The sequence below is a fragment of the Spermophilus citellus genome (genome assembly GCF_964194105.1).
Source record: "Spermophilus citellus genome assembly, chromosome: 1".
Lineage (NCBI taxonomy): Eukaryota > Metazoa > Chordata > Mammalia > Rodentia > Sciuridae > Spermophilus > Spermophilus citellus.
The window spans coordinates 152,301,468-152,314,663 of record NC_138182.1 but is presented as its reverse complement, the minus strand read 5'-3'; the positions used below and the strand labels follow the sequence as shown (position 1 = coordinate 152,314,663).

General features: G+C 49.4%; 1 protein-coding gene across 1 annotated transcript in view; it reads right to left on the bottom strand.

The window, feature by feature from the left end:
• Nucleotides 1-1,190: 1,190 nt before the first annotated feature.
• ADAMTS2 (ADAM metallopeptidase with thrombospondin type 1 motif 2) overlaps nt 1,191-13,196 on the bottom strand; it is a 243,360-nt gene continuing 231,354 nt past the window's right edge. The window contains exons 20-22 of the mRNA XM_081282228.1: nt 11,997-12,126; nt 10,865-10,954; nt 1,191-2,023 (exon numbers count right to left, since the gene is read on the bottom strand). Coding sequence (XP_081138354.1) covers nt 1,566-2,023; nt 10,865-10,954; nt 11,997-12,126 — 678 coding nt within the window. The 3' untranslated portion in view covers nt 1,191-1,565. The remainder of the gene's footprint in view (nt 2,024-10,864; nt 10,955-11,996; nt 12,127-13,196) is intronic.

Sequence of the window (13,196 nt, the reverse complement as noted above, 5' to 3'; positions counted from 1 at the left end):
TATGATGGTGAGAACACAAAGCCTCTAGAACTTCCTGGGCATAAAAAGCTCAATTATGTGTCAGCCTAGGCCCAACTAAGGAGCTGGTGTGCCCCCAGGTTTTGTCATTTTGGGACCTTAGAGCTGCATGTTCATATAATATCAATGCATCCAAAGGTAAGGATTAACCACCTTCTTCCCACCCACCCCAACTCCCTTCCTCCTGTTTCCCTCTCATTCGCATCTTGTTCACAAAGCACCATTCTGCCAGAAACCAGAAGTTAAGATTTTGAGAGCAAAAGACAAAGCAGGCTTTTCTCACCTCTCTCCACGCCTCCTATCAGAAGTCACATCTGAGGTCACTGCTGGGTTCTGGAACTTCTAAGATATGGAGGTGGGGAGGAGGCAGGGCTAATGAGGGAAAGCCCACCCTCCAGAGCTAAGCTGGTCTTCAGGAGTAATCCTGAGCCTCAGAGCCCAACACCTTACCACCCTGGTGGTAGCATTTCAGCATTCTTGGGAGATTCAGGGCCAAGACCACTCACTGGACTGACCCAGCAAAGCATGTGCTGCCCTAACCTTCTAATACTCTTTGGGAGGGACAGAGGCTCCCTGGAAGGCTCTGGGGACTGAGGCCAGGCTGGCCAGAAGAACACAAGGACTCCTCCCCTAGAGGCAGGAAAGAAGTAAGGCCAGGCCTAGTGGAGAGGAGAGACTTTCCCAATGTCTTCGTCTTATGGCTCTCAGTTATCAAATTCCCCTTACTTTTCCACAAAGAACTAGACAGCTGCACAGGCCAACGGAGATATGAGCACCAAATGGATCAAATGACTTTTCCTAAGTCCTTAGTTAATTATCAAAACTGGATCAGGCCAAGACTGAAGAACAGATATTATATAACCTGTTGCATCTAGAACCTAAGAGACTCCCAGACCATTTAAAGATTGAGAGGTTTTCCACGAAAATTTAGACTTCTGAAATAACACACTATCTGGCAAGACAAGAGCTTGTGGAAAAGAGACAGATTTCACAGCGGCAGCACCAAGGTGACAGTCAGTCCCCAACTGGCCACGACACTCATCCTTGTCACCTGCCTGGCCCTTGAGGGCATTTGAGTTCATGACCTCCACTTCTGTACTCATCTGGGCAACTGGTCAGTTATTAAATAAACCACCATTTCTCCTCCAGTCCCCATGGGGCCTCTTGGTCTCCACCAAGAAAAGGTTGATGGTGAACTACTGCTCAGAGACTTGGGGAAAAGTTTTTTTGACTTTGAATTATCCCTCTCTTGGCCTCCCCTTACTGATGAAAGCTGGAGAACCTCTAACTTCCTGTCCACGCCACACTCACACTACTGTTAAGATTTAGGTCATTCCTAGGCTGGCAAAAACACATGCTAACCTCGTTGCTTCAGGATCACACCTGTATATAGGTAATTTTTATATCATTCCCCTTCTTGGTTTTCTCAAAACCTTTTGGAATCAGGGGTTTGGGCTTCATTTATTTCAAAACATAGGATGTGTTATCCCATGGAATATCTCTATAAGCAAGAAAAAAAATGCTACTGATGCTATCTTTCCATTTTATTAGAACTTCCCGAGTGTCCCTTTCTTCCGTATTGCGTCAATGAGCTGCTGAATTCTTTGGTTCCTGGTCCTTTCATATGGGATCGGTCGTCGAGGGATGAGGTTGGGGGGCTGGACTTCTTCATCCAGGCCGTGGATTTTGTAGGGTACATCTACGGCATTCGTTTCTGGGTGATCCTCAGTGGCATTCGTGCTGGAGACATTGAGAGGAACACCCAAGGGGGTACCTGGTGACGGCTGCACCTCTGTGGCTAGGGTGGGCCCCGGGAGGGTAGGCATGAACACATCAATGTCGTTGTGCTTCCCAGGCGGCGGCTCTGCCCCAGCGTCCGTGTCGGTGAGGTTGTCCCGTAGGTTGCAGGACTTGCAGCAGAGTTTGTTGTAGCCTGGGATGGAACAATAGCGAGACAAGACTTCCATCCTACAGAACATTGACTTGTCGCCTTGGCAGTGGCCCTCTGAAAGAGAAAAGTGGAACAAATAACCAAAGGACAAGGTGAGGGGGACTCTGTTCCCCCCCACAGTGTGCAGCTTGCTGGAAGAGGGAGCCCAGAGATAGCACAGAGGTGAGGGAGCTCACGCGGAAAGTCTGTGTGGCTTCAGGGTCAGGGTGAGCAGGTGGCATCTGGAGACCCTGCCCTGGCGTGATGTCATACAAGCTGTGAGCGATGCTCCCCTCTTTCAAGCAGGCCCCCAGCTGAATCTGGATTTTTCAGTGTCTCTCCAAAGTTTGAGATGGAAATGGGGCCTGTTGGTTCTTAGGGAGTGATTCCAAGCTTAACTTTAAAGAACTGGCCTTTGTTGGGATCTTCGCATCTGACATCCCTGGTGGAGTTTTGTGGCAGGGTTTGATTTTTAGAATAATCTGCAAGTAGTAACTATAACAAATTCAAACTTAAAAGAGCCAGTTCCTGAAACCTAATACGCCAATCCCAGAGTCTCAGCTGTGGCTTCACCAAGCTCCACTGTGGTTCCATCCTGACTCTAACTCTCCAGATGTTTCTAAAGAGTCTCTAAATAATTTTTTTTTTAAAAAAGCACTCAAATTTATATGAGCATTTTTAACTCTCACCTGCCTCAACTTACCCAAAGGCATCTTATCCTGCCACTGATGCGTCCGTCCTATGGCCCTTCCAACTGAGTTTCTAACAATTTCCCAAACAAACTTGATGCCTTCTTATAAGGCCCAGCATGTCCTCCTGTTTCCTCTGCACCCAGGAAGCTGACCATTCGTGGTCCAGCTGCATGCAGAGCTCTGACTCTCTGCACTCAGAGGCCACTGCTGTCTCTCTCTCTTTCTGCAAGGCTGTCCTCTCCCTGGCCTGCCTCCAGCCCCATCTGTAGCCATGTTAATTCAGCCTCATAATTTTTCTTCTCACTCTTCACTCTGTCTTCTTCCCAAAATTTCACACCCCCCACAAACCTCATTCTACGACACACAGAAAATGAGAAAAGTTACAGACTTCACTCCATATAAAGGAGCAAGTCACGTTACAGAAGACTCGTGACCCGCTGTAAGTCCAGGACCCCTGAGCTCAGGGCTCAGCGCTGCTGCCTGCTGTGGTTCCTGCACAAACACACCCCACTTTCTAGTGGTGACTTCAGATCTTCCCACCCAGACCTTTCTTCTCTGTCCCCCTACTTGACCTCTTCTCTTAATCAAGGAAGGACGAAGGGAAGGGGAGAGAAAGGAAAGAAGGAAAATAGGGAGAGAGGAGGATGAAGTCAGGCAGGGAGGGAAAGATGGAAAGGAGGAAGGAAGATGGGGGGAGGAGGGCCTAGAGAAGGAGGAACAGGAAGAAAGGATGGAAGGAAAAAAGAGCAGGCATCCAATGGAAGGAACACCTGATAGATATTCCATGCTGTCTGCACCTGGAGCCTCTCCTGTCCTGTTGAAACTCCCTGCAGTCACAGTTGAGCAGAGCCTCCTCCCAATGAGGACCAGGGGTTCTGATGTCCTCCTGCTTCTGCATGGTCACGGCAATTTCCCCTTAGAGGCTGTTGAGCTGCTAACACCAAACTCCTGGAGCTTCCAACTCTTGCATATCCCCTGTGGGTCCCAAAGGTGCCTGAGACTTGACATGTCCAGCTCAAGTTCATGCGTCCACTGGCACTGCCTGCCTCAGTGAATGGTCCTCCAGGCACATAAACCTGATGCCTGGGTGTCCCCTGCTGCCTTATCTCCCCCAGTTCAGTCATCTCCAAGTCCGTCAGTGTTTCCTCCTAGATGCTCTTCAACATGTCCACATTCCTCTCTTCTACCTCCACCCGATGCCCTGCCTTGCCTCTTGACTTCACCAAGGTCAGAGCCTCCTTTCTTCCTGTATCCATTCTTTCTACCTTTGCATCTAACTATCCCGTTCCAGTCAAAAATGCTGTTTTCTCACTGAAGATGTGGCCATGTCTTCCCCCTGCTTGGACTCCCTTCTCTGTCCCTCATTACTTTCAAGGAAGAGACATGTTCCCCTCATCTCACCAGCCTCATTCAGGCCTCGGACTTCTACTCTGCACTGTGCTCCTCTGGCCACAGGGCCTATGCACATACTATGTCTCCCTTCCTCCTCTAGCTCTGCTTCTCATGCTTTAGGCCCACCTGAAACACTTCTTCCTCAGGTACTGCCTGACCTCCCTTAGGAGGTAGAATCCTCCAGTCCATGGTCTCATGGTGCTATGCTTTCCTTGCACTGCATCCCAGTTGGGAGGTTCATGTTTCCTTGTCAGATCAGGTGCCTGATTATTTTCATCATCCTGAAAGCCCCAAAGGATAGAGCCCCATGCTATATTTAGACACCCCTCCAGCCCCAAAGCCAAGCACAGTGAATCCAAGAATGAATGCATGAATAAATATGAATTAATTGAGGAAGTTCAAAACAGGGAACTAAGGGATTCTAACTCAGCAAGGTCACAGGCAAGAAGAGCATATGGAGGCAGTCACCACCACTGATCCATCCAGCTGTGGCCCCACGCTTCTAAGTGGCCCAAATAAGGAGGAAACTTGATTGGCCGCAGGCTCCACAACACGCGGAAGATAAGAACACATCAGCCTTACAGGAAAAGCCCAGGTCTTCCTAACGCTGAGACCAAGAATCATGCTCACTATATGGAGGGGGAAAGGTCAACGGATTCAGAAACAAGATGGAAGGGCCTGGCACGTGGCTTTCAGGGTTTTAAAACCAGTAGAAAGCTTTCCTCAAAAAATTTAGACAGATTCCCAGTATATGAAAGAGATAGAATCAGAACTGTCCTATTGCAGTTGGAGTGGAGGGGGACATAGAGACCCACCTGCTTCCTTCCTGACCACACTCCTCCTCTTCCCCTCTCAGCAGCCACTGAGATTGAATGGTATGAAAACTGCTGATCAGAGCTCTCCTGGGGAAATGTGTTAGTCAGCTTTGCATCACTATGATCCAAATATCTGACGATAACAACTCAGAGGAGGAGAAGATTATTTGGGCTCATGGTTTCAGAGGGCTCAGTCCATGGTTGGCTGGCTCCAAGGCAGAAACATCATGGCAAGAAGGTATGACAGAGGAAATCTGCTCAGCTCATTGCAGCTGTGAAGCAGAGAGGGTGGGGGGGCGGAGAGAGAGAAGGAGGGGGAGGGGGAAAGGGGCCAAAGAAAAGATAAACCCTTCCAAGGCACATTCCCAGTGACCTACTTCCTCTAACTAGGTCTCACCTCCCAGTATCCACTCAACTATCAATGAATTAATCCATCAATTTGGATTACTCCACTGATCAAATGGATTAATCCACTGAGGCGGTCAGAGCCCTCATGATCCAATCATTGCCTAAAACTCCACTCTGAACCTTGCTGCACTGGGGACGCGAGCATTTGGAGACATTCCAGATCTACACCATAACAGGACACAAGGAGATTTTTCAAAAAGAGCTGGCTGTCCTGGAGATGGGGGAGGGAGCCTGAGGCAGGAAGATCACAAGTTCAAGGCCAGCCTCAGCAATTTAGTGAGGCCCTCAACAATTTAGTGAGGCCCTATCTCAAAATAAAAAATAGAAAAGGGCTGGGGGTGTAGCTCAATGATAAAACACCCCTGGGTTCAATCCCCAGTCCCAAAACAACAACAGTCCTCCCAACAAAACAAAACAAAAATATCAGAATGTAAACTTTCTCCCTCCCTAAGCTTTGACAAGGGAAGGAGCTGGGACCTGGTGGGACTGGGAGGGGTCCTCAGCTCCTGATGCCTTGCCTTTTCCTTCACACAGAGAACAATAATGGGAGTAGTCGTGTCAATGACCTTACTTGTCTCCCTCACCAGCCTGGGATCCCCGAAAAGTTGCTATCACGTTGGTCTGGTACAGAGATTGCTGCCATGGGCAAAATCTGTGCCTCCTCCTGGTTTTTTAAATAAAGTTTTATTGGAACACAGGTGCTACGGTTTGGATCTGGAATGTTCCTCAAAGGCCCATGTGCTAAAGGATTGGTCCTCAGCCTGGCACCATTGGGAAGTGATGGAACATTTAAGAAGCAGGGCCTACAAGCAGTGAGGTCACTGGGGGTGTACACTTGAAGGGATACTGGGACCCCAGGCCCTTCCTAGCTCTTTCCTTCCTATTTGCCAAGAGGTGAATAGTCCTCCATGTCCTCTTGCCATGATGTTTTGTGCTACCACAAGCCCAAAGCAAGAGGGCCAAGTGACTGTGAACTGAACCCCTGAAACCATGAGCTACACTAAACCTTGTTTACCTCAGGCATTTTGTCACAGTGATAGACAGCTGACAAACATAACAGCCATGTCCATTCATGTATCTTTAGCTTCTTTCCAGCTACAATGGCACAGTTGAATAGTGAGAGAGATCTTATAGGCTCTGGTGTTGTACTTACTATCTGGCCCTTTGCAGAAAAAGTTGGCTGACCCTGATCAAGGGCATACCTGGATCAGGACTTGACACAAAAAAAATGCTCAGAATGTGTCCACTGAAGAAACAGATAGTTCTGAGTACTGGGCTCCCCTTCCACAGGATACCTCCCTTCCACCTGCTTTCCTTGTTGGACTTCTGTGTCTCATTTCCTTTGAACAGTGAGATGCATTTCTTTCAGTTATTAAAAATTAAAATAAGTCAACGAATGAACAAGTAATTGGAAAAGCTACTGAGCAGGAGCTTAGCTATGCTAGTATCAGCCTAGAAGGTTTTCAAAATACAGTCAACCCTCTGCATTTGCAGGTCCTGCATCCTTGGATTCAACCATCTGTGGATCAATAATATTTGGAAAAAAAAATATGTGATGAACATGCATGGACTTTTTTTCCTTTTCATTATGACCTAAACAATACAGTATAACAACTATTTATTTACATGACATTAATATTGTGTTAGATATTGTAGGTAATCTAGAGATGATTTAAAATATGTAGAGGATATGTATAAGTTATATGAGAATATTATGCCATTTTATATAAAGGATTGAAGGATCCATGGAGGTCCTGAACCCAGTCCCCTGAGGATATTGAGGGATAATTAGTGATAATTAACCATTCTTGAAAGCACACCATGTTATGTGTGTGCTTTTTTGGGGGGAGGTCCTGGGGATTGAACTCAGGGACACTTGCCCACTGAGCCACATCCCCAGCCCTATTTTGTAATTCGTAATTTTGTAGAGATAGGGTCTCACTGAGTTGCTTAGCACCTCGTTTTTGCTGAGGCTGGCTTTGAACTTGCAATCCTACTGTCTCAGCCTCCCAAGCTGCTGGGATTACAGGCGTGAGCTACTGAGCCCGGCTGATTATGTATTCTTAAGTAGCATCACCAAAAAGCACTCTGAGATAAATGAGATACAAATTATACTTCCAAAGGACTAAATGAAGTGTCCTGAGGTGCTAACAGGTAAAGGATCTCCACCAAGATAATAATTTTGGTATTTTAATACTTGATCTTCTGCCATTTCAATTCACTAGCTTGACCTTTGGCTTCTAGCAAAGGATAATAAACCATTGAGAGGAAACGCTTTTCACAAATTACATCATCTGTGTGCCACTCCCACAATTTTGGCTGTATCTGAACACCACCTGGATTACTATTTGCTCAGTAGTTTCCTTTAACTCCTTTTAAAGCTAAGATTTATTTGAGGAGAAATCTTGATACTATTATCCTTCACAAAAGACAAGTGTGGTAAATAAAAGTAACTCTAAATATGAACACAAAGAAAATGTGTAAGTTCTTCTAAGTCAATTTTAACTGAATTCATCAGTCTCTCTGGAGCTAATCCCCTGCAAAGCTATGAGCATGTGAGAGTAAGCTAGTGTGAGGAAGATGTTGAAACCCATAAGAAGTGAGACTCTCTCCTCGTGGTTGTCATAAAGAGCAAGTAGAATTAGGAAGGGACCACTCATAGGGGACATGGGCTATGTCTATGCATCATCTAAATCATTTCCCAGGAAATGGGAAATGCTAGGAGAATATTTCTTTCTGTTTTTTTATCAGTAAAGAAGTGTTGGGTTCATGTACCCATTTCAGCATTGCTAAAAGTCATGCACCCAGTTACCAAAGTAGGTGGCACCCTCCCCTCTGCCACAACCTCCATGTGCCTCAGATATCCCTTCGGCAAATGGCACCCCAGGTATTCTCCCGACCGGGCGCTGGAGAGGCTGACTGAGTGGAATGCACAAATGTCCCTGGTGCACCTTTGATTAATGACCAGGGATCTGGGCAGCTGAACTCAGCCTCAGTACTGTGAACTCCATGGAGTCCCGAGGGCCCTGAAGCCCATCTCCACGATGCAGAGTGTTCTCTCTCATGATCTCCTGAGCTTTCTTATACCTCTCTGGTGCAGAAAAGGGAGGAGAGGATTCCCACCTGTAGAAAATAGCACAGGCCCCCAAGTCAGGGGGTCTCTGTTGAATCTTGACCCACCACGTGATCACTGTCAACAAGAAGAGCGAACACACAGGCGCTGATGCCACTGAGGGCAGGTGTCAGGAGACTTGGGATGGTAGGGCGGAATACACATATGCACACACGTGGGGCTGTCAGCAGGCTGGTGCCCAGAGAGCCACCACTGCCTTGCCCTGCTCTTCTCTCCTGACCCACTTTCCTGGGGCTATCCTAGTCCTCCACCTGGGCCAGATGGGCAGCCATCCCTCCATGAACATGGATCTTATAGGCTAAGGACTGTGCCAGGAGCCAGGGCAGTGACCTGATGGTGGCTCACGGCAGGTCACCTGGACCCTGCATTCTCACTCCATGGATTCTGATCCTGAGAAGCAGAGAAAGTCACTTGGGGTCCTTTTCCTAACTGGGACACCAACAACAACAGCAAGCAGAGAAGCTTGAGGTTCTCATTCAGCACTAACGATTCCAAACTCAAAATCGTGGTGGAGTGAAGCCGGAAAATGCCTGGGTATCTGTCTTAGCAGAGGTGGAGCCCTGCACATCTACACTAGGCAGTGGAAAGAGGCAGTGAAGTCATTTGCATCAGCGACTGGATACTAATGCTACAGGACGACAATGCCCCACAGCGGCCTGCGTGAAGGTGAAGAGAAAGAGTCGTTAGCTTGCCAAACCCAAGCATCCAGTTTTACTGAACTTTTATTGAGTTTATTTGTGGGATGCATGACAAGAGGTCTTTCCATCATTAGTAAGAATAAAAGATCATTTTCACAGTCACTTTGGCACACACTAACGTTGTCTCATTAAAAAGAAAAGACGGAAAAGCAACAACAATGGAACCTATATAATATGTCATTAAATACATACAAAACACTAATAAAATATCCCTGATAAACCAAAGTGCATATAGACAGAGAGCACAATGCCCAGGACCGTATTGCACCTTCCGCAGTAACACAGATCACTCACACTGCCTCGTCAAAGTTGGAAGTTAACAGTCGTGAGGATTAGTATGCAGTTACACACCGATTATTTACATAACAGTAATTAGTGCCAGAGGAGGAGGCTCGGCTGCAAGGTCCAGCAGGGATGCATTATTAACAGGTGAAGGTGGCTGGGGGACAAGGGTGGGGCTGGTGGGACTCGGGTGGGAGTGCTACATTGGTCACGGCTAAGGGCCCAGGTGTGTAAGGCCGTGCTGTTGGAGCCCCATTGGGGGGATCTCCATGACAACAGTCAGCGCCGACTGGCCAGGTGGGTATCAGAGTAGGACCCCTTTACTCAGAGATGGATGGAGCGAGTGGCCCGAGTCTCAATGCACATCACTCAGCAGACGAAGCAAGGCTGTCTGGATTTGGAAAACTAACCCTCCGTAAAAGGTGGGTAAATTGGACCAGTTCCCCCCTAGACCTTCAGAGCCTGCCTCCTGTGTGGACCTTGTCCTCCCTCTGAGGCTGGAGTTAGCAGCCAATTCTGTTACCTTTCAACTTTAAGGCATTTTCTACATAGTTTTTCTAAGCAAAAAAAAAAAAAAAAAGAAAACCAATAAAAATTGAGGTAATTCTGTAGTTGTTCACACTGATAGGTGAGGCACATCCATATCACAATCTCTCTCTCTCTCTCTCTCTCTCTCTCTCTCTCAACCCTGTGGATGGGGTCATATACACACAATGAGAAAAGGCCATCGGAGCAAATGGACAGAGAATGGAAGTGTTGGTGTGTCCTCCAAGTCTCACTGAAGGACACATCTCCCTGCCTCCTCCGTATGACCGGACCCCTGAGAGGACAGGGGACAGGGTGAAGGGATGTGTTAAGTTGGATGCAAAGGCCGGACGGAAGCAGGCCATAGTTTCACGAGTCAGAAGGACACACTCAGCAAAAGGTGAGCAGCAGCAGCAACAGCAGTGGCAGCTGGGAAGCCCCTGACACCACCAGAAACCTGGGGTCTGGTCACCCGGCACGGCAACGCAAAAAGACATGCCCCAGAGACCCCTCTGACCTCGCCTCTGTGGTGGGCGGCATTTGAAAGGGGATGGGGCGGGCTTCCCTTTGAACTTCTGACCTGCAGCTTCAGCCTGGAGGGATGTGGCCCCATGAGGCTGTCACCATGGCGAAGTGGTCACATTCGAACTTTGGCCTCTCGTCCCTCCAGCACCACGACAGATCTTTGCCCCTTTACAAGCCATCGCCAACCAGGTCCCGGCCCCCCTACAAGAGGCCAGTGCCCCCTGGCCACACCTCCTCGAGGCTGGCCCTCACTTGCAGCCAGGTGGTGCAAGCTCTGGAGAAGCCGAGCACAATGGCCCGGAAGAAAACAGATTCAACCCAGAGAGCACTCAGCAAGAGTCAGGGAAGCTTTCCATAGAAAGAGAGGAGGGGAGCCCAAGGCAAGCTCCACAAGGCGCAGGGCATGCACTGGAGGGCAGAGGCAGAGTTATAAACAGGTCGGTTACTTGACGAGATCTTCTGGGTGGGTGAGTCGGGGTCTGGGCGGGACAGCCACTGAACCACATAGCTCTTCTTGGAGGGATCAGAGATGTTCCCTGGAAGGAAGAGAGAGTGGGGCTGCGGCAGCTGGGGCACCAGATGGGGCCCCCCACCCGCTACCCACCCCAAGCAAAGTGGCTCAGCTCCCAGGCAGACGGGCAATGGGAGGGCCCCGCTCCTCTGTGTCCCATTCAAGGCTCTCCCCCAAGATGATGGGTCCCACTTCCTGCCTCTCTGTCTGCAATCATCTGTGTAGTACCCAATCTCTCACCGTCCCCTCAGGCAGGCCCTGTCACCCCTGCTCTTCCATCCCATGCACCCTACCCATCCCATGTACCCTACCCAGTCCCCAGGCTTCTCCACCCATGATTTAAGCTCTGAGCTTGAAAAACACCAAGACAGAGCAGCTCTGTGGCAAGAGGAATCCTGGTGATGCTGTCAGACATGTGAACCTGATGCCTGATGAATTCCCTCCTCTACAGAAGGGAATCACGGCGAGAGGGGCCTAGTCTTGAGCTATTGCTGGGACCCAGAGAGGTGACACACTTAAGCCAGGCATCGACACGCAGACTCTGTTCTTGTTCTTCTTCATAAAGGGCAACCCCTTCCCACACAAGCACCTCATATGTGACAACCCTGCTCAAACGGGCAGCTCTGACTTATATGGGCTACCTCTTCTAACAAGGTGTCGAAACTCCCTACGCAGGCAGGCACCCTGTGCTCCCATGGGCACACCCTATACACACAGGCACAGAGCACCCACTACCCACTTAGGCCCCTTGCTGCCTGAGTCCTACTGTGGTAGTCACTAGGGTTCACAGCCTGACCAACAGAGAGTGTCTTGAAGGCAGGGTGGGCTGAGTCAGCTCCATCTCCCTGCCCACCTCAGGGCCTGGCCCAGGAGAATGGTGACACAAATCCAATCTCCTACCCGAGGAAGGTCCCAGCCCCGGTGGGGAGTGCTCAGCTTCTCCTTCAAGTTCACGGATGCTGAGTCCATGCAGTTTCAGAGACGTGCTGAATCTTCTTGGACTAAGCCCTCACCCCCCTCGCCCTGCGCTGCTGCATGCTGGGGGCCAGCATTGGCAGAGGACTTACGAGGACAGGGGCCAAGCCTGCATATCCTTGCTGTCTCAGGCCGCTCCTCCAGGCAGATACCAAAGCTGTCATCCACAGTTCGGCAGAGCACTGGCCGCTCCTGGGTGCCATTGCCACAGGTCACTGAGCACTGCCAACGGGAGAGTTGCTGGTCAGGGTTCATCTCCCTTGCTGGGCCCTGGGGCTGAGGAGCTGGAGGAGCTCATGCTTCCAAGGCATGTGACCCATGACACATGGGAGGGGGTCTGAGGCAGGGGGCAGAACATCAGTCTCAGGCTGCCTTGTCCCACCCGCAGTGGCTGCCCTATCTCCTGGGGTTATAAAAAAGAGGATGCACGTGTTTGTCTTTCTGAGCTATTTTGAGCTACAACGTGAGTAAGCAGTGGCCAGCACAGGGCTCAGCACTTCGGGGTTCTCAGTAAGATCATCCCTTCTTGCTATAGTTTGGAGATGGTTTGAGTGAGTCACTCAAAGGTTCATGTGTTGGCAGCTTGGTTTGCAGTGTGGTGGTGTTGGATGAAGAGATAAAGCCTAGTGGGAGGTCATTACTGGCCCCACCCGCTCTGGTCCTGACTTCTTGACTCTCCATGTAAGCACTCACTTATGTTCCCAACATGGTATCATCTGCCTGATGAGGTCCTCATCAGAGCCAAGCCAATGCTGGCTCTTGAATCTCCAGAACCATGAGCTAAATAAACCCTTTTTCTTTATGAAGTATCCAGCCTCAAGTATTTCATTATAGTAATGGAAAACAGACTAATATACTTCTCTAGCTGGTGGAGGCTCTAGGCCTAGGAGAACCTGCTTTGGGCTGGGGTCACTGGGAAACCTGTCTCAACCCAGGAGGTTTGGGCTGAACCCTCCCTCAACCATTTCCCCTGGAGATAAGGCCCTACCACCAGTCCCTCACTGGCTCCTTCAGCCCTTGGCATCTCCTCTGCTTTGTCACACTGGGGTGGTACAGTCACTGCCAGGTGCAAACTCCTAGCATGCCTGCCTACTCAGCCTAGCCCGGCTCAAGTCCTCACCATGAGTGTGGGAAAGGGCTGACGGAGCAGACCTGCATTGCTCAACCAGCACATTCCTAAGACAGGCCTGTTTTTTTAGGACTGGCCCTGGTTCAGCTCCTGGCGGGTTCTGATGTCAGGGCTTTTGCATGCTTGAGGCCTGAAGGCACAATGTACCTTGTCCAGGTAGTTC